Source organism: Chiloscyllium punctatum, chromosome 46, assembly GCF_047496795.1.
Source record: "Chiloscyllium punctatum isolate Juve2018m chromosome 46, sChiPun1.3, whole genome shotgun sequence".
Classification (NCBI taxonomy): Eukaryota; Metazoa; Chordata; class Chondrichthyes; order Orectolobiformes; family Hemiscylliidae; genus Chiloscyllium; species Chiloscyllium punctatum.
In genome coordinates, this window is record NC_092784.1 from 49,521,765 (window position 1) to 49,543,183 (window position 21,419).

The 21,419-nt window shown below is 38.5% G+C and overlaps 1 protein-coding gene across 3 annotated transcripts in view; it reads left to right on the plus strand.

The window, feature by feature from the left end:
• The window catches only part of rfx1a (regulatory factor X, 1a (influences HLA class II expression)), a 145,232-nt gene that overhangs the window by 64,850 nt on the left and 58,963 nt on the right, over positions 1–21,419 (plus strand). For all 3 annotated transcript variants that reach the window (XM_072564169.1, XM_072564170.1, XM_072564171.1), the window contains exon 4: positions 20,278–20,373. In XM_072564169.1, coding sequence (XP_072420270.1) covers positions 20,278–20,373 — 96 coding nt within the window. The remainder of the gene's footprint in view (positions 1–20,277; positions 20,374–21,419) is intronic.

A 21,419-nucleotide genomic window follows, 5' to 3' on the forward strand; every position in this document is an offset into this window, starting at 1 on the left:
CTTTTAGTTCCAATATTGGAAATAGATACTACTGGCAAATTGTTCAGTTTCAAGGGTAACGAGATTAGATTAGGTTTAATTAGATTCCCTACAGTATGCAAACAGGCCATTTGGCCCAACAAGTCCACACAGATTCTCCGAAGAGTAAACCACCCAGATGCATTCCTCTACTATATATTTACTATATGAAGAAACCCATGAAGACACTGGGAGAATGTGCAAACTCCACACAGACAGCATATTGAGGCTTTGACCAGAAAAAAAGGAGGCATGGCTCAGGTACAGGCAGCTAGGATCAAGGAATCCCTGGAGGGGATACAGGAGTTTACTGAAGAAGGAAATCAGGAGGGCAAAAAAGGTGGTACATGATAGCCTCGGCTGAGAGGATTGGCTTGCATCCAAAGAGGATCTTTAAGTATATTAAAGGAAAAAAGAATAACTAGAGAGAGAATAGGATCCGAAAATGTGTTGCTGGAAAAGCGCAGCAGGCCAGGCAGCATCCAAGGAGCAGGAGAGTCGACATTTCGGGCATGAGCCCTTCTTCAGGATTCCTGAAGAAGGGCTCATGCCCGAAATGTTGACTCTCCTGCTCCTTGGATGCTGCCTGACCTGCTGCGCTTTTCCAGCAACACATTTTCAGCTCTGATCTCCAGCATCTGTAGTCCTCACTTTCTCCTAGAGAATAGAATCCCTCAAGGATCAAAGTGGACATGTATGTGTAGAACCACAGGAAATGGGCTAGGTCCTCAATGAATATTTCTCCTCCTTTGTTTACTGTGGAGAAAGACAGGAAGACTTGGGAACTTAGGCAAGTTAGTAGTCATATCTTGAGGACAGTCCATAATTACAGTCGAGGAGGTGTTGGATGTATTCAAATGTATGAAGGTGGTTAAATCTCCTAGTCCTGACCAGATCTTTCCAAGAACACTGCAAGAGGCTCGAGAAGAAATTGTGGGGGCCCTGGCTGATATTTTTGCATTATCATTAGCCGCAGGTGAGGTCCCGGAAGACTGGAGGGTAGCAAATGTTATGCACTAATTCAAAAAGGGCTGCAAAGAAAAACCTGGGAACTATAGACCAGTAAGCCTAACATCTGTTGTAGATAAGTTACTTGAGAAGATTCTGAGAGATAAGATATATGTGCATTTGGAAAGAAAGGGATTGATGAGGAATAATCAGATGACTGTGCATGGGAGATAATGCCTCACAAATTTGTTAGAGTTCTTTGAAGTGACCGGTAAGGTTGACAAGGGCAGGGCAGTAGACGTAGTCTGTATGGATTTCAGTAAGGCCTCCACATGGTAGGCTGCTCTGGAAGGTTAGATCGCATGGAATCCAGGGGGGTGCTGGCAAATTGGGTACACAGTTTGCTTGATGGTAGGAAGCATTGGGTAATAGTGGAAGGATGCTTGTCGGACTGGAGGCCTATGAATAGTGGAGTGCCTCAAGAGTTAGTGCTGGGCCTATTGCTGTTTGTTATCTGTATCAATGAGATATAGATGAGAATGTACAAGGCATGATTAGTAAGTTTGCAGATGACACTAAAATAGGAAGTCTCATGGACAGTTATCAGAAATTGCATCAGGACCTTAATCACCTGGGGAAGTGGGCTGAGAAATGGCCAAATGATTTTAATATAGATAAGTGTGAGGTCTTACATTTTGGAAAGTCTAATCAAGGTAGGAGTTTCATGGTGAATGGTAGGGCCTTAAGGAGTGTAGTGGAACAGGGAGTTCAGATGGACAGTTCTCTGAAAGTGGAGTCACAGATAGACAGGGCAGTGAAGGCAGCTTTTGGCACACTGGCCTTCATCAGTCAGGGCATTGAGTATAGAAGTTGGGAAGTTATGTTGCAGTTGTACAGGATATTGTTGAGGCTGCAGTTGGCGTATTATGTTCAGTTTTGGTCACCTTGCTATAGGAGGAATGTTATTAAACTAGAAAGAGTGCAGAAGAAATTTATAAAGATGTTGCCAGGACTCATACTAGGACTTTTTTTTCTTTAGAGCATAGGAGACTGAGGGGGGTGTAATAGAAGTGTGTAAGATCATGCGAAGCATGGACAGGCTGAACGTACTCAGTCTTTGTCTCAGGGTTGGGGAAATTTATGACTAGAGGACATCAGTTAAAGGTTAGAGGGGAAAGAATAAAAGGGAACCTGAGGGACAATATTTTTACACGGAGGGTGGTATGCATATGGAATGAGCAACCAGTGGAAGACGGGTATATTAACAACATTTAAAAGGCATTTGGACATTTACATGGATAGGAAAGGTTTCGAAGAAACGTGGAGAATGTGCAAACTCCACACAGGCCATTAGCTCTGGCTGCAATCAAACCTGGGCGCCTGGCTCTGTGAGGCAAGTGTGCTTACCACTGAACCACCGTGCTAAATTCAGAGAGGTGAGTGAAATTTTAAAACAAAGAACTGGAGTAGGATATTTAACAGTAGTCAGTAGAAGACATGAGTATCTTTAAAAAAACATAATGCTGGGCATGCAAGGCAGACCTCAGTCTAAGATCAGAGAGCTCTGGTTAAACATGCATGTTTCTGAATGAATGACTGAGTGAAATTAAAAATGAATGAAGAAGGAAAAGTGCGCATATATCCATGCGTGGAGAAAGATGGATTCTCTAAGGTGAATCCATCCATCTAGCATGCAAAAACAAATTAAAAATTAAAGAGAGACCTAGAAAAAATGTGTTTGTGGCTGTAGAGGCAATACATGATAGCAAAAGTGATTTCAGTATTGCTACAGCAGGGACTATCAAAGAGAAATAAGAACAGTAAAATATAGAAATTGCATTGAAAATGAGCATCATCAAAAAAGTTAATAATCTGAACAATTATTATCTCCAAGTATTCTCTGGAGAAAACAAGAATAATATGTCTCCCACCCCTAAAATGAATCGGTGGCATAATTCAGCACTAATTAAAGAAATGGGAATACCAGGCAAATTGAAATGGTTAAACACATACAAATTCATAAATAGAGCAATTGGTTATATTTCCATAACACTTCTAAAACATCTTAAGATCCTCCACAGGAGTATTATCAAAAAAGGTAAAACCTTTTCATCAACTTCCATTTTTATAGTACTAAAATGTACTAAATGTCCTACAGCAACTTCACAGCTACGCTATCAATTTTGATTCTGAGTCATGTAAGAAGATATTAGGATACATGCTCAGAGAGGAAACTTAGAAACGTATAAAACAGAAGCATAGTGGGCTATCTAACTCTGTAAGCCTGTTCCACCATTCATTATGATCAAGGCTAACTCAGCATCCTCTTTCCACTTTCTCCCCATATCCTTTGATCCCTTTAGCCTGTCAATTTATATCTCCCTCCTTGAAAACATTTAATGTTTTGACATCGACTACTTTCTGTGGCAGAGAATTCCACAGGCTCACCACTGTCTGGATGAAGAAATTTATCTTCATGTCAAATTCTAAATGACCTGCTCTGTATCCTTAGATTGTGACCTCTTGTTCTGGACTCCCAGTTGTCAAGAACACCCTTCTTGTGTTTGCAGTGTCTAGCCCTGTTAGAATTTTATAGGTTTCGATGAAATCCTGTTTTGATACTATGGCTTTAAGATGTGTATTTTGTCCTGGATTTCTTATGAAGAGAGACTGAGATAGAGGTGGCAAGCAGTCTGATCCCAGTCAATAAAGTAAACCAGCTTGTGAAGCCTTGGTTTTGTTTTTTAAAGTTTGAAAAATAGAAGCAGCTTGGAGTCGTGAGCTCAAGCTCCCACAGAACCAGGATTTTAGTTTAACTTTCAGTAGTTACTGGGGTCTGAATGTGGAAGCTGAATGTGGAAACTTTGTTTTTTTCTTTCTGTGACAGTTAAAAGCTTGATTCTCTTCCTGCTGCTAGAATTGTATTTTATGCAATTTGCCTTTGCCAAGGGTGTGTTTGTGGGAGAAAGTGAGGACTGCGTTTATGGGATGTTACTATATTGTAACAGTTGCTGTTTAGTAGTTAATTGATTTAGTATTCTGGGTTTTCTTTTGTTTGTATTTTAGCTATTGTGTAAGAATAAATAGTGTTTTGCTTCAAGCCTGGTTGTTTGACCAATTAAATAGCCTCTGGAGCACAATGCCTTTCATTTGCCTTTTAAAAAAAACAAATGAAAAAGGCTATCTTCTTAATATATTTTGACGGGGTTTGGTCTGGTCCATAAAAATACCCCTCATTTTTATAAAATTCCCTGAATATAGTCCTAACCAATCCAGTCTTTCTTCATACGTTAGTACCTCCACTCCAGGAATCAGTCTCGTAAACCTTCATTTCACAACTTCCATAGTCAGATAAAGAGACCAAAACTGCACGCACTACGCCAAGTGTGACCTCACCAAGACCCTTTATAGGTGCAGCAAAATATCCCTGCTTCTGTATTCAAGTCCTTTGCTGTGGAGGCCAGCATATCATTAACCTTTTTCACCACTTGCTGCACCTGCAAGATTATTTTCAGCGACTGGTTTACAAGGACACCCAGTTCTCATTGCAACCTCCCCTTTCCCAATTTGTTGCCATTCAGGTGTGTTCTCATTTTTGCTGCCAAAGTAGATAATCTCACATTTACCCACTTTGCACTTCATATGCTATACATTTGCTCACACACTCAACTTGTCCAAATCTTACTGAAGCATCTCTGCATCCTCTCAAAGTTCACTCTCTCACCCAGCTTTGTGTCATCTGTACATTTATTACATTTAGTTTCCTCCACTAAGTTATTAATATACATTATGAATAGTTGTGGTTCAAGTACTGATCACTGTGGTACCCCAATAGCCCCTGCCTGTCACTTGTTAAAAGACCAGTTTAATCCGACTCTTTGTTTCCTGTCTGCCAACCAGTTTTCTATCCATGTCAATACACTATCCCCAGTCTCATGCGTTTTAATTTTACATGCTAGTCTCTTAGTTGGGACTTATGAAAAGCCTTCTGGAAGTCCAATTAAACCACATCCACTGGCTCCTCCTTACCAAGTCTGCTAGTTAAGTTCTTGAAAAATTCCAGTAGATTTTTGAAGTCTTATTCTTTTCACTCAGGGTATCGCTAGCTGGGTCAGCATTTATTGCCTGCCCCCTCGTTGCCCTTAAGAAGGTGGTGGTGAGCTGCCTTCTTGAACTACTGCAGTCCATGCGCTGTAGGTTGACTCACAATGTCCTTAGGAACGATTTGCAGGATTTTGACCCAGCAACAGTGAAGGAATGGTGATATATCTCCAAGCAGGATGATGAGTGGTTTTGAGGGGAACTTGCAGATGGTGGTGTTCCCATATATCTGCTGCCCTTGTCCTTCTGATTGGACCCGTCTGCGGTTTAGAAGGTGCTGTCTAAATACTTCTGGTGAATTTCCACAGTGCACTTATAGGCAGTACACACTGTTGCTACTAAGCATCAGCGGTGAGTGGAGTGGATGCATGTAAGTGTGGCGCCCATCAAGCGGTCTGCTTTATCCTGGATGGCATCAAGCTTCATGAGTGTTGTTGGAGCTGCATCCTTTCCTAGCAAGATTTGTCATGCATCATTTCTCGTTAATCAATCCATTCTCACTTTGTCTATTTCTGTCACTGTTTTCTAAGTGCTGTCCTGTTAAATCTTTTACTGTAGCATTTTCCCCACTACTGATATCAAGTTGACCAGCCTATAATTCCCTGTTTTCTCTCTACTTCCCATTTTAAATAGTGAGGTAATATTAGATTCTTGAAAGGTGATCACCAATGCATCCATTATTTCAAGCGGCATTTCCTTAATTACTCTAGGATGTAGGCTCGAGGGATTTATCTGTCTTTAATCCCATCAATTTCCCCAACATCATTTCTGTACTAATACTGATTTCCTCCAGTTCTTCCCTCGCATTATACCTGTGTTTCCTAATATTGCTGGTAGAAAGTAAAATATGTACTTAATTGGTCTGCCATCTCTTTGTTCCCCATTGTAACTTCTGTTCCTGATTGTAAGGGACCTACATTTGTCTTAACCTTTTTTCCTCTATGTATATCTATAGAAGCTTTTGTAATCATTTTCATGTTCCCCGCAAGCTTACTCTTGTAGTCTATTTTCCCCCCTCTTAATTAATCTCTTTGTCCTCCTTTGCTACCAATCCTCAAGTCTGCTGTCTATTTGGCTAATTTATATGCCCTTTTATAGATTGATTATAAGAAGCTTTTAAATACTGTAGATAAAGCTAGAGAGGTATTTGGGAGGGTATTACTAGGGTTTAGAGCCTTGACAGTTGAAGTTACTGCTGGCAGTAGTGAAGGGGTGAAAATCAGGGATGCACAAAATACAGAATTGAGGAAGCATGCAGCTATCAGGCTTATAGAGCTGGACAAAGTTCCAGAAATGGGAAGGGATGAGATTGTGGAGCAGTTGAAAAGAGATATGAGGATTTTAAAATTGAGGCTTTGTCAAACCAGGAATTAATGTAACTGTGTGAGCACAGGGATAATAGGTGACTTGGTCCAACTTGGATAGATTGTACTTATTCTATTGTTTCAAGAGAGATTTGTGAGGCACTGACAATTATTATGAAGCGTCAGTGAATATCCAAATGCTACTAGTAGTTTGAAACAAACTCACCTATTGATACATTCTTTAAAAATACTGATAAGGCAGACAGCCAATTGCAAATCCAGTTTTGTTAATTCATTTCCATGCCAATCATGAAACCTCTTATCAAGGAAGAATCATCTGTCAAAAACGACACTGTAAACAGCCTTATATGAGCAGATACTGTTGGACTAGCCTCAGTAATATCCCTGAGGCAGTAATAACCCAAGTGGTAAACCAATTTAAGAAAGGACATGCAATGAAGTTCTGGACCAAAGGCTACAGCACTCAGTAAGAAAACTAAGCAGCATAAGTACCTGTACTGTGGTGTTCAAATAACTAAAGATGAACTTGAAAGCAACCTTGTTGTTACAGTGAACTGACATGTTTATGTTCAATCAATTAAGACCAGAAATCACTAACGCAAATGTAATATTGAACCACCTAATCAAAACTTTGGATCAAACTTATTGTGTTGTAATCAGACCACACAGGAAGTGGTAGCAAAGAAATAAAGGAGATAGTCACACTGGAGGCAACATTTGTTTGGCTCCTTCAGCATAATATGGTGCCCCAATCTGCAGCAGCATTATAAATGCCATTTGATACCAAGCAATGAAAATAAATATTCCTACAGATGACCAAAAAGACTTGGTATTAGAGGCAGAAATTTCATTTAAGGTAGAACTCATTTAAGGAGTTTCTTAAAGAGCAGGCAGGGGTACAGGGGCTTCTGGGTGCTTTGTATGTACTGATAATTGTGCAAACACCTTCTAAATGCCAGTCAACAAGATTCCCTTCCACTGATCCTGTGCACTGTGCCCAGTTCCTAGCTGCACCCTGGACACTATGGGCAATTTAACATAGCCAATTCATCTAGCCTGCACGTCTTTGGACTGTGGGAGAAAATCCACACAGAGACAGACACAGGGAGAATGTGCAAACTCCACACAGGCAGATGCCTGGGGGTGGAATCAAACCTGGGTCCCTGCTGCTGTGAGGCAGCAGTGCTAACCAGTGAGCCACCATGCTGACCCCTTTTTTTTTATGCTTCCATACATCTTTAACCAGTCACCTAGCAAAGGCTGGCTGTTCCAAATTATCTTGAATATTAGCCTGGCCTATCACAATAAATAACTAAACTGAAAATAAAAATATAACAACTAAACACAACATATATGCAACATGATTTGGAGATGCCAGTGTTGGACTGGGGTGTACAAAGTTAAAAATCACACAACACCAGGTTATAGTCCAACAGGTTTAATTGGAAACACTAGCTTTCGGAGCACTGCTCCGTCATCAGGTGGATGTAGTGTATAAATAGTTGAAGGAAAATGCATTATGATGGTCACTGATCTTTTCAAAAACATTAATAGACATATTGATAATATTTACACTTTTATCAACTTTATTGAATTGAATTAATTTGATCCATGCCTTTATGGTGTGGTCATAGAATGAATGACCCTTGTTTTTTTGAATAGACCGCATTTGTCGATTCTTTTGACCGATCTCGAATCAAGAGGCCCTTCTTGAGGGGTCTTAGATCTTCACAAACAGTTTTATTTAGTGGCTCATTACTCAATGGAAAACCAACTCTTCGAGTTCTATACCAAAATGCCTTGCCTCTTGGTGCCTGAACAAATTACCATTGATTATGTTTTTGTAGATTACTTCTTTGGTGTTGCCTTCTTGCTAAATGAGAACATTTGGCAATGCGTTTCTATGACAGGAATAGAAGTGGGAATATTGGGAAGGAAAGTTTGCCCACCCTCTAGTAAGTCAGCAAATAGGACGTAAGTGGCTTATCTTAGAAGTCATCCGTTTTTTTAAAAGGGTAGCATACCTGAATAGGATGATTGGATAGATAAATTGTAATTTTAATATCAGTTTGTTACCAGATTAAGCTGTAGTTTGTGCATTAAATTGTATCACATTGCCAATTTTTTTAATAGTTTGTAAGCATAAATTATTATTCATCACCCTGTGTGCAGAAGTGATTAATTTGATTACTTCAAAGAGTTAATAAGGTTTTGCTTTTTTTCTATCAATGACAGAAAGCAATTGTTTCTGTTGAGTGGGAAGTTCAGACATGGGTTGGGTATATATGTTGATTGAATTTCCTTACACCACGTTACAATTGTTTCAGAGTGCATTTTAAGTTGGATTCTCTATAATGTATAACTTTTCTCCTGAGCAGAGACTTCTAGTACAGAATGTGGTACAGTCAAAAGTGGACCAGTTCCCGCAGCTCCAGCTGCTGGGAGTCCAGCAGGTAAAAGTAATGCATCAGGTAACAGTTTTAGAGATGTTACTTAGATTATGAATAGGGATGCCACAAATTCTGTTAGTAATTTACTGAAAGACATTCTTAATCCGTGATTGATACTCCTACAGTGAATTATAGCATTAGTGAAAAAAATTCAGAATAATCTTAATTAAATCATCTTGTGCCAAATCTTTCATGGGTACGGATGCTGTTATCCTGCTCTTAGTATCGTTGTAATAAAAGAAGAAGAAGAATTGGTATGGTTATGCAGTTTCAATATTAATATCAATCCTTATCGGATATCTTTGTAGATTGCAGTAATACAAATTTGTGGCAAATATTGCAAACTATTGAGTGTGTATATTTTCCACAAGTGATTAAATTTGTTACCTGACAGTTATGTCTCATTAAACTCTACTAATCAGTTCACTAATACATTTCTTCATAGTGTAAAACCATAAATGATTTGTCATTATGAATGTTAGGGCACCTTTGGTTGGTAGACATTCACAATATAATCTTATACCTGACCAATGGCCATTTCAACTGTACTAATGAAGGAACTTATGTCTTTTGGAGAGGTGTTTGGGGAGAGGAGTGTGGAATGTGGGAGGGGAATGTTATTGGCAGAGAATAGAGGAAGTGAAAAAAAAGTGATTACTTTTGAGTGACAACTTTCCACCAGAGATGTGGAGTAATGCTATTGGGGGAGCTATTTCATGTTTGACCAGGTCTGCAGTCAGATTCTGCTCAGTTTCAAGTATACCAGAATCTTCATATATTCAATAATTCCTGGAATTGCTCTATTATTTCTTTCTTCAAAAGGGGTCACTGCAAAGATCCACTTCAGTGTAATTTACATTATTGTCTCATATGCTTGACACCCTTTTTCTTTGTCAAACTATTCCATGAACGCAATCTTCCCTAAGAATTATTCCAGAAATATATGCGCCCACTGTAGAAGTCTCAAAGTCAAATTTACAGAAATTGTGTGAACTATACTCATTTTAAACTGCTTTGTGACTTTGTGTTGCTACATCTAAATGCATTACATCATCTAATGTAAACAAAAGGCGCATTAGCTTAATTACCAAGTGAATAAAAATGTTCTCAATTAATCTGAAAGAATTTAAAATGAAACAAATCTTACATTGGATGATTGCTTCAGTTTTATAGTCTCAAACTGCTAGGAAACTGTTAAGGAATTATAGCTGTAAGAACTTCAATTTGTTCTAGCAATCTAAGTTTTATTTTTAATTTCCAGTAAAACGGTAACAGATTTTTGGGATAGTAATGATAAATTGTATCCTTAATAAAGCAAGGATAGTAATAATTCCATAATGTTAGAAAAGGATGTAAAACAATAAATCAATAATCAAATTAACAGGAGAAGAGGTTTAAAATAAAAGAGAAATATTTTTAAACAATAAATGGTGATGTGGTTAATTATTAATATCTAAGTTACAGTAAAGGCCTTGGGCTGAATTTAAAATTTACATTCCATAATAAAGTGCAACATTGTAAACTCTAGGTCAACTGGTAAGTACTGATGTTAATAGCCCTCAGGAATGGTTCCTATTCAATGTGCTTTCATTACTCATTATTGTTACTTGTATGGACCAGTGTAAAGTCTACTTCATCTTTTTCTTAAAATAAACTTAATTTGTGTTGACAGTTTATTCTGCATATCCTGGATTTCTCCACACTGCAATTGCAGTACCCACGCCTATCCTGCATAATCTTGGATTGCTGGTGCACAATGTAGTGATGATATTAACTTTCAATTTTAACTATTAACTTTTAACTTTAGTGCCTCACAATGTTTAGCCAATATAATTTGACTACAAACAAAATGCAGTGGAAAAATAGTGCAGTTATCAGTTGGAGTAATTAAGTACAGATTTTTGATAATTAACAGATTATTTAATCCTAGTGCTGTTGATGTTAAGGATTTTCAAAGCTATTGTTTGTTGTTTAGAGATCTGTGACCAGTTAAGTCTCTTATGCATTAATGTGTTTATGAGTTTAGTTTATACTGAAAGTACTTGTGTCTTGGTTATTCAAATTTTTTTTAGATCTTTACCACGACATGTTTTCAATTTGTTTGGTTTATTCTAAGCATTCTTCAATCTCTTCGGTTTAATTTGAGATCCAAATTATATACTAACAGCAGAAGAGATTATTCAGTTTATTATGTCCATACTAACTCTGAAAGTTGTACCCACTTAGTTGCATTGTCCTGCCCTTTCTTACCCATATTCTTCGAATCTTAAAAATAAATCTCTTTTCCTTTTGTAAGCTATTGCTATGAATTTTTTCTTCATCATTTTTCTGACAATGGTATTCCATGTACAAGAACACTTTGATTTTATTTTTGATGTCAGTCTTTGGGGATGATGTTGGGAAAAAAAACTTTCAATGATACTTGTTACCTTTAATGCTATGTTTTGAATTCTTGACAATTCTATTTTGATTGTGGATTTGCAAAGCTTTGAGATTATATTTAACGTAAAAAATATTTTGCAGTCTTTTATTTTAATTGTGCTGCTATTTGAAATTCATTTTTAGCATTGCATCAGGGAAAATTTAGCAGATTAGAGCACTGCCTTTTCAAACGAGCAAAAAAGTGTTGTGGTTTGGACATCCCAGCACTTCCTTTTCCTTTCATTTATGTTTTTCAACCATCGCATTGATGCTAATATGTCATCAAAAGGCTTTCTGTGGTTGTTGATGAGATCAGGTATTAAGCATTACTCACTTACACAGACAGTGCAGATTTTGTCTCTCTTGATAAATGGTGAGTTTGCATTAAAACTACCACTTAAAACGTGTATTTTGTCAGCGTAGGATTGATTGTACAGTTAATTATTCATTACATTTTACTTTCTTGATCTGTTTGTGAAACATATGCAACCTTACAATGAAGGAAATTATAGCTTTTTTTTCTTCTGGCTTTCCACAAACAAGTTGATTCATAAGGAAATTGGTGAATTGAATAGAAACAATGGGCAGAATCTTTTGCTGCTCATGGGAGGCAGGGGAACATTCCTAAATATGAATTAGGAACAGGCCACTCAAACGTTTTGTGCCATTCCATAAGATCATGGTTTACCTGATAATTTTTATTAATTTTGTCTGTCCTTAATAACTTTTCATCCCCTTGTTTATCAATAATGTATCGTGCTCTGCCTTAAAAATATTCAAAGGCTGTACTTTAACTGCCTTTTGAGGAAGAGTGTTCAAAAGAAAACCATAAGTTAACTTACCAAGAATGGTCTAGAACAATATTGGTTCTCAGAGGTTTGAGAGCAAGCCAAATTATCCAATAGCAAACTTTGGGAACTTTTTTTGCATATATTTGCATATCATTCACGCTCATTAAAATGCACTCTCACCAGAATTAAATGTACTTCTTGAATAAGATTCTCCACAAGTGAGAAATGTGTGCCATCAGAATTCCAACTGCATACAAGTGATGTGTAGCAGGCAAGATATTTTACTTGCTGGAGTTGGAATGAGTAGCAGTTGTTCTTTCTCCTTGGGAAACATTGATTGATCCATGACAGGCCATGACTGAGATCAGATGGCAACAGGCAAAACGCATCAGGCAGAGCTGACCTAGGGATGGAGGAATCAGGGAAGCAAGGCAAGGTGAAGGACATGTCAAGGACAGAAGGGTATGATGGATGTAGTAATAATGTAATGTCATGGTCAGAGAGAGATAAAAGTAAAGCAGAGGGTCAGGTGGTGGTGGGGGTTGCGAGCTTTGATGTAACTGGGGTTTGGAGTGAATTTCTTGAACCTGAAAATGTAATAGCTCCAAAAATGCAGGTCCTCCAAGTGGAAGGACAGTTTGTGAAGTTTTGGAATTATTGGTGAGTATAATTGACCGATCAATGGGACTTCCTGCTAATGAGGAATTAAGTGGAAAGGAACCATGGTCAGGCGTGTTCTTTCCTCAATAGTCCTTTTTCAAACACATTAGCTGACTGCCATATGGATCTCAGTCAACTGACATCCCAGCAAAATTGGGAGAAAAAAGTGATTGTGCACTTAAGGACAGCTTCTGTTGACTCAGAGGGAGGAAGTTGTCATCCCTATGATCTTTCATGGGCAACAGAGATGGTGGACCATGCAGACAACTTCAATGTCAGAAGAATGATTTTGGGGAGAGGGATATTCCAGAATTTGTGAGAATTGAGGGTTGGCACAGTGCCTCAATGGTTATCACTGCTGCTTCACAGCACCAGGAACCCGGGTTCGATTCAACCCTTGGAGCCTATGTGGAGTTTGCATGTTCTCCCTGTATATCTAAGTTTCCTCTCAGTGGTCCGGTTTCCTCCCATAGTCTAAAGATGTGCAGATTAGATAGTTTGCCATGCTAAATTTCCCATCGTGTCCAGGTTAAGTGGAAATGCAGAGACAAAGGGATAGGATGGGGGTGGTGACTTGGGTCTGATGCTCTTCAGAGGGGTGGTGTGCACTCGATGAGCTGAATAACCTGCTTCCATGTTGTTGGGATTCTATGATTGAGGGTAGCTGAGGGAAATTAAAAGATTATGGAATTAGTTTATGATAGTTAATGGCAGATTGAGTCAGAACCATGTTTCATTGTGCTTTGTTCTCTGATAGGTGCTCATTTCTGTTAAAGTGATGGGTGAAACCTCTCTAAGGGCAAGGTAAGTTTGTTGGACTGAGGCTGAAGTTGGAAAGCTCAATAATGATTCAGTGGGCCTGCATTGTCATGACTTCCCTTACCAAGGTACTGCTCTGATGTCCATGAAAATAACTACATCAACAAAGTGATGTTGTCTATCCTCCTCCAGGATGGTATTGATCACAGGTGGGTGGAGGCCATGGTTGCCTGATATTAAGTACAGCATATGCCTTTGCATTGAACAGAAGTGTTCAGGATAGGAGGGAAGGCCTCACGAGACTTAATCATTCCATCGGTTCACAGATAACCTCAGGCATGCGTGATGGCTGATGGCTATAGTGCAACTACAGAGAAACTGACAGAATGTGACCCTGGATTCAATGAAGCAGCAGCCAGAAGTTGCAAAGGGAAGATGAAGGAGCCAGATGTCTTCTCTGATGAAGAGGAAGGGGAAGAAGATGATGTTACTTCAGGGAGTGGATGTTGCAGATACACTGACTATGGTGCAATATGGCAGACAACCCCAAGAGCCACTCATTGCCACCAGGTTCCTAGCCAAGTGTGGCACTAACCATCTGTGCACAACTATAGGCTATCATTCTCCTTGTTTGTGATTTTTATGGTTGACCATTTTGAAATGATGCACATTCCACTTGCACTCAGTGTGCTGCTCAGACAGCTTTGCAGCATCTGTGACCATAGGAACTGGACACAGCATGTATAACTTTGCACATTCACACAACTTTGGGCGGCAGAAGAAAAATTGCTGCAGACACATGGCACCAGCAAACCCAGATACACATTGCATTGGAAGCTACATGTACTTGCAATTTGGCAGTGATACATATGTCACTGACACGTTCACCGATTAAGAGAAATCTTTGGGAAGAACTCTATCATGTAAACACCAGCAAGGCATGCAGTGACTTGGCTAGTGACACTGTTCAGACAGCAGCTTCAGAGGCAGGAGAGTTGAGTGCACACCAATTGCTAGGTTTTTGGATGTACTTCAGACATCTGCCTCTACAAATGCTGTTCAATGTCAGGAAGCCTGCTCATGTCAGGAAACTCCAAGATGCCACAACTGACAATGAATATCATTCAGAACTGATTGAGAATAAGGTGCATTCTTTTGAATGTACACAACTATTGCAGCAACTAGCATGATAAAAATGCAACGTTTTTCAGCATATGTGCACTCTCCTCACCCTGATCTGTTGGAAGTGACTTGGTCACTGGGAAAAAGGACTGGTTGGGTATCCTTGGAGTGCACTGGGATAAAGTCAGTCAGGTACTTGACTAAAAGTTCTTCTTCCTGTCAATGAGCAGTGGCACTTTTCTGACTCCTTGAGCAGGACAACGAGAGACCAAGGTGTCTTATCCACCTCTTTCTTAGCAATTATTGCACTGCACCATAGCTAGAGTGATGGAGTAAATGTCTGAAGATGTATCTGTCCACCTCTGGGTGTTCTGCTGGATGAAAAATGTGGCCTCACTTTCCATCAAGGTAGCATGCCAGAGCTATCACAACAAACAAAACACAAACAGATTTCTCCATCTTTCGCTCTGGTCTGTATGAGAGCTCTGACACCTCTCCCAGATATTTACTGCTTTTCTCTGCATCTCCATCAGTTCTTAAACAGTCAGTTCCAGAGGCTTACCATCTATATGGAACTCAGCAGGGTCCTGATTTCTAGCATTGTTCCAAGTGTCAAAGACCTCTGTTGTCATTATCATCTGTCATCTGTCTGAGTCATATCCTCTATCATCTATCTGTAGGCATTTGTCTATGATACATATACTAAAATGTGATTTTAAGTCTGTGTAAGCCATTAACTGTAGAAGCTACTGCACCATAAATGCCTGAAGCATCTCCTATCAAACTTCTGTGCTTTTTATTTTTCCTTCAGTGTGTAAGCCTCTTGATTAAACAATCTCTTTGACCAACTCCTTATAAATGCAAAGTAAAGTTTTCAACACTGATAGTAACTTAATACCTGAGACATTCAGAATAACTGGAGCGAATACATGATGGACAGTTTCATACAGCACTTCACCTGTATTTCGCATAAGTATCCTTCCTCTGGATCCTACTTTTCTGAGAGGACACATTACAGAGATTTCAGTCACTTCCGATGTAAGTGTGAGTATGATATTAAGTTTTGTGCAAATCATCAGCACAAATGGACTTGACTTCCGTGTTATGTGTGAAATTAACGCGTGAAGTTGTAGGCAGAGGCATCTCCCAACGCTGTTGTCTGCACATGTCAGTGTTTAGATATGTATACACACCATAGAGTCATAGAGATGTACAACACTGAAACAGACCTTTCAGTCCAACTCGTCATTGAACACAGTATGATTGGGTACCTTTCAGGTTATAAGAACTTCCTGTGTAAATACATTTCTCTCCACTTTGCATACAGATTTAAGAGAAGAGATAGGCAATGATTGCTAACTCTCTTGCCTTTAGCAGCAGAAGATCTATATCAAAAAGCCATATAATTTTCTACATTAAATCTCCAGTAACCTTTTCTGCTCTAAGGAGATCAATTCCATGACATTCCTTAGCCTTGTGTCATTCAAGTACCTTGAAATCTTACTTTAAAAATGATGAAGAGACCGGGCCTCAAAATTGTAGTTGAGGCTTAATCGGTAACTTAAAATGTATTGGCATTACTCCCTTTTTGAACTCACTGCCTCTCTTTGTAAAAACCAAGGATCTTCTGTTTTAAAATATTTTATCAACATGTCCTTGTAACAAAGTTTTATTCATGTGAACCCTCAGACGTCACTGTTTTTGCATCCACTTTAAGATTGTTTATTTGTCATTTTACATTCTTCCTCTGAAAATGTATCACTTTGTAATTCTGAATTATATTTTATTTGCATATAACGAATACATTTTTCCTGTCACATTATCTCTCTGTGTTAATTCATATGTTATTGTCTTAAAATATTTATACTATGAATTAAGCAGTTAAATTTAATGGTGCTAATGATAATGTAATTTGGTTAAGTGTATATGGGAGCTGCAGAATGTTTTCTTGGGGATGATGTGTGTTTCCATTGTAAAGAAAGGCATAAGCTTAAAGACATTGCTAGCTGGTTGAAAGAAACTACCAAGTGATAATGCAATGTATAAGCAAAATTTCTGCACATCAAATAGAAATCAGTATGTAATGGAGAGGCACATGAGGGTGAAAATGGTTAATGTTCCTATTTTTTAAAATTGGAAGGAAAAAAAGCTACAACGTAAAGTCTGAAAACCCTTACTAAAAATAAGGTAATGAAATAATGGAAATGAAATCGTAAAAGATTTTGAATAAGGATGTTGACAAAAATGCTAGTCAATTGGAAAGGCTGATAATGAAAATTAAGAAAGCTAGAACCAGTGGATAAAATTTGCAGTTAATATAATAACCCTTGACTGGCAAGAAATACAATAATGTTGTTGGGCAGAGTCCCATCAGGGTCTGCAACCAGGACAAATATATTTCAAAAACATAGGTTGCAGACAATCTTATTGTCTGGTTCTCCTGAGTGAGGCTTGACAAACCGATATTACATTCACATTCTCAAATACTTACTGGGACTATAATTTGCAGTAGGGTTAGCACTACTTTCAGTGTGAACAGAGCATGACAATTCTTTCCCCGTCGGAAATGTGCCCACATTTGCTTCCCAGAATATTAGGTGCTGAGTCAGCCAATTGGAGTTTGCATTTAAAGGGCAAGATTCAGAAAGTGCTTTTTTAAATTGAGGTCTGTTGTAAGCTATTGTTACAGATTTATTGTCACTATTAATAAGTATCTCCAATAGTATTGCATTTCATATTTTTCTTATCTAGAGTTACAAAAGTATTTTAATCAAAAAAAAGGAAAACTGAAAACCTATGGATTTAACTAGTTTCCAAACAACTTGTCTCATATAGGTGTTAATTACTCAGATATATTCTGGACCATTTGAATTGATTGATTCTTGTCTATAGTGTTAATTAAAACACTTCTGGCCCAATTTCATAAACAGGCATGCCACATTTTCTAAAGGTGTGTTGCCAAAGCGAAATAATGCAGAATAGTATACATTTTTATGTGTTAAAAACACTATGCATAGATAATTAATCTTCTTGGCAATGATTTCCCATCACAGTGGTCCTAATTATCGTTCTTGATTCTTTTGGTAAAGCAATACTTGTGTCTAGATCTTTGAAGAGCAAAGTTGCAAAAACATCAAGGAAAGTGAGAAGCAACGAAGTACCTATCCAAAGGCCATTTAGTTTGTTCTTAGATCTAGATATTAGATATAGGTGCAGAATTAGGCCATTTTGGTCATCAAGTCTGCTCCACTATTTGATCATGGCTGATATGTTTCTCAATCCAATTTTCCTGCCATCTCTGTGAAACCTTGATTCGCTTCCTAATCAAGAACCTGCCTCTCTCTGTCTTAAAGACATGCAATGACTTGGCCTCTACAGTCTTCTACAGCAATAAATTCCACAGAATCGCTAACTTCAGTCTGAAGAAATTTCTCCTCATCTCAGTTCTAAAGAGTTGTGCCTTCAGTCTGAGGCTGTGCTCTCGAGTCCTAGTCTGTCCTACTAGTGGCAGCATTTCTCCATGTTTACTCTAATCAGACCTCCCAATATTCTGTAAGTTTCAATGAGATCTCTTTTTATCATTCTAAACTCCATCAAGTCCACAACTGCTCCTCATATGACAAGCCCTTCAGTTCTGGGATCATTCTTGTGAACCTCCTCTGGACCCCTTCCAAGGCCACTAAATCCTTACTTAGATACGGGTTCAAAACTACCCACAATATTCCAAATGCCATTAGACTAGAGCTTGATGCAGCCTTTTTTGCATCCCTGCTCTTGTATTCTAGCCCTTAAGAGAATCCTGAACTAGGATGTCTAAGGCCCTTTGTGCTGAGATTTCTGAAGCCTTTCTCCACTTAGAAAATAGTCTATGCCTGTATCAACGTCTCACTTTCCCACATTGTATTCCATCTGCCTCTTCTTGGTTCAGTCACCTAGTCTGTCCAAGTTTTTCTGCAGCCTCCTTGCTTCCTCAATGCACCTGTCCCTCCACCTATCTTTGTGTCATCTGCAAACCTTGCAACAATGCCCAAATTTCATTTGTCCAGATTGTTAATGTGTAATGTGAATAGTTGTAGTCCCAACAGACTCATGCAGAACCCCATTAGTCACACAGCTGCCATCCTGAAAAAGATCTCTTTATCCCCCAGTGTTTGCCACCTGTCAATCAGTCTCTCCTCTTTTTCAATTCAGTACCTTGCCCCTAGCACCATGGGCTTTTATTTAGCAGGCTCCAGTGTAGCACCTAGTCAGAGGCCTTCTGGAAATCCAATTAGGATGCCCACTGGCTGTCATTTGTCCTACTTGCCCATTGCCTCCTCAAAGAATGCTAACAAATTTGTCAGGCATGATCTCCCCTTGATGAAATCATGCTGTCTCAGCTCTATTTTACCATGCACTTCCAAGTACTCCACAATCTCCATCTTACTAGTAGGTGAGGTCAGGCTAACCAACCTATAAATGCCTGTCTTCTGCCTTCCATCTCTTCTTAAACAGGAGTGTTACATTAACCATTTACCAATGCTCTAGACCCCTCCCTGACACCAGTGATTCCTGAAAGATCACCAATGCCTTCACAATCTCCTCAGCTAACTCCTTCAGGCCCTGGGGTGTAGTCCATTGGTCTAGGTGATTTATCCAACTTCAGACCTTTCAGCATATTTTCCTTAGTAATGGCAATTGCACTCAGCTCTGCCCCCTAACTATCTTGAAGTTCTGATATGCTACAGTGAAGATTGATGCAAAGTACCTATTCAGTTCCTCCTCCTTGTCCTTATTCCCTGTTACTACGTCTCCTGTCTTATTTTCCAGCAGTCCAATGTCCACTGCTGCTTCTCTCTTACATTTTATATATCTTTTAAAAAAAAACTCTTGAAATCTTCTTTTGTATTACTAGTTGGCTTACTCTAATGTTTGATCTTCTTCCCCTTTTTTTTTAGTTTTCCTCTATTCTCTGGCCTTCCACAGATCTTCACCACATTGTACACTTTATCTTTTGCTTTTATGCTGTCCCTGACTTCCCTCATTAGCCATGGTTGCCTTGTCTTCCCCGTAGTATGCTAAGTCTTCCATGGGATGAATTTCTGCTGTGCCTTACAAATTACCCCCAGAAGCAACTGTGGGTACAACCCTTTACAACTGTTGATCATTGCAACATGTTGGAAAAGTTTGCCAAGTTTATTATTTAAGAAGTGTAAGGAGAGAGCACTCAATGCTTCCAAAGTCCTCTGAAAAATAATTTTAAAAGTCACCTGCTTAGGATCTGATTCCCATAAATTTTATTTTTCAGTTCTGTTTGGACACCCAATTCAATTGCTATGCTCTGTAAAGAACTGTTTCTCTGATGTCAGCTGTTGGAGAAGATTAGCTTTTCAGCTCATTGCTGCCCCAATTTTGCCCGAGCAATGTATGAAATTTCTATGGTACTATTACTGATGCTCTGACAGTTTTTATCAGAAGATGATTTTTATCATGTTCTAAATTTTATATCTGCTACGCTAAGGGAGGAGAAGATATGTGCAGCAGTTTGAAAACACTTTGTTCAGCAATCCTTTGGGTCTTCATATGACAAAGCGTTCGAAATATTAAATATGTGACACTGCAAAAAATAAAGTAAGGAAGTAAGTTGATAGCTATAGGTCAAGCTCAAAGTAGAATTAATTATTTTTAATTTTGATTTTACAGAGGTCTGTTGTGCAAACAACACCCCAGGCTGCTAAAACTAGCCAAGTTCAACAGTTATCAGTACAAGCACTTCAGCAAGTTCATGTTTCTCAGGAGGTATGTAGCATTGTTTATTTTGTTATCTCCATTCTTATATTTTCTCCACTCAAACTAACTTGGGAATCAAGTTATGGGCATTATTGATTTTGTTAATTGTAAGTTATGACTTCAGTCTGAGAAATATATGTTCTATATTGCATAGAAAGGACAGAATCATGATGATCAATGATTTATGTTGTAACAAAGGAACATTATCATCATTAATGGCAATATGAGATCTTATCATTTGACAAAGTAATTCTCATGTTGCTCTATGGTTATTATTTTCCTCAATGAGGTGGCCATTCAATTGAATCAGATTTTGTTTTTGCTCAGAAGTCACACGACACCAGGTTTTTTCCAACAGGTTTATTTGAAATCACAAGCTTTTGGAGTGCTGCTCCTTTGTCAGCTGATGAAGGTGCAGTGCTCCAAAGGCTTGTGATTTCAATTAAACCTGTTGGACTATAACCTGGTGCCGCTTGACTTCTGAGTTCATCCACCCCAGTCCAACACCAGCATCTCCACCTCAAGATTTTATCAAAGAAGCATCTAACCCAGAGCAGAAAAACCTAAGGTGAAATTACACACTTTTTTCTTATTTGAAAAGCAAGCAAATAGTTGTATCAAGACCAGATAGGGACAAGACTTCATTTCTCACTTTATAAATTTCTCTTCTCTTTGTTGAAGGCAGTAACTAATGATGGAATTCAGTTCTAAAGTTATCTTTTTGTATCATACACAATGCTTCAATTTTTGTTGTATAATTAGGATACTGACGGTTAACTATTCAAAGAAAAGAAAGTCTCATGGAATCATAGCTATGCTTTATGCATCAGACATGCACTTTTCAGCTGTAGTTCCTGAATCAGAATAGCAATCAAAGCTGATTTCCTGCCTTCCTTCTAAGTTGGAAACCATCAATAACTGGACTACAACTATTGTCCATAGTGATTTTACTCAATACAGAGCAGGCATCAAATGTATGACTATTCATTTTCATTGCATAGTACAACACAACTCTTACATTTAATGGCCGAGTCTTTTGGAGATTTTAACCTTTT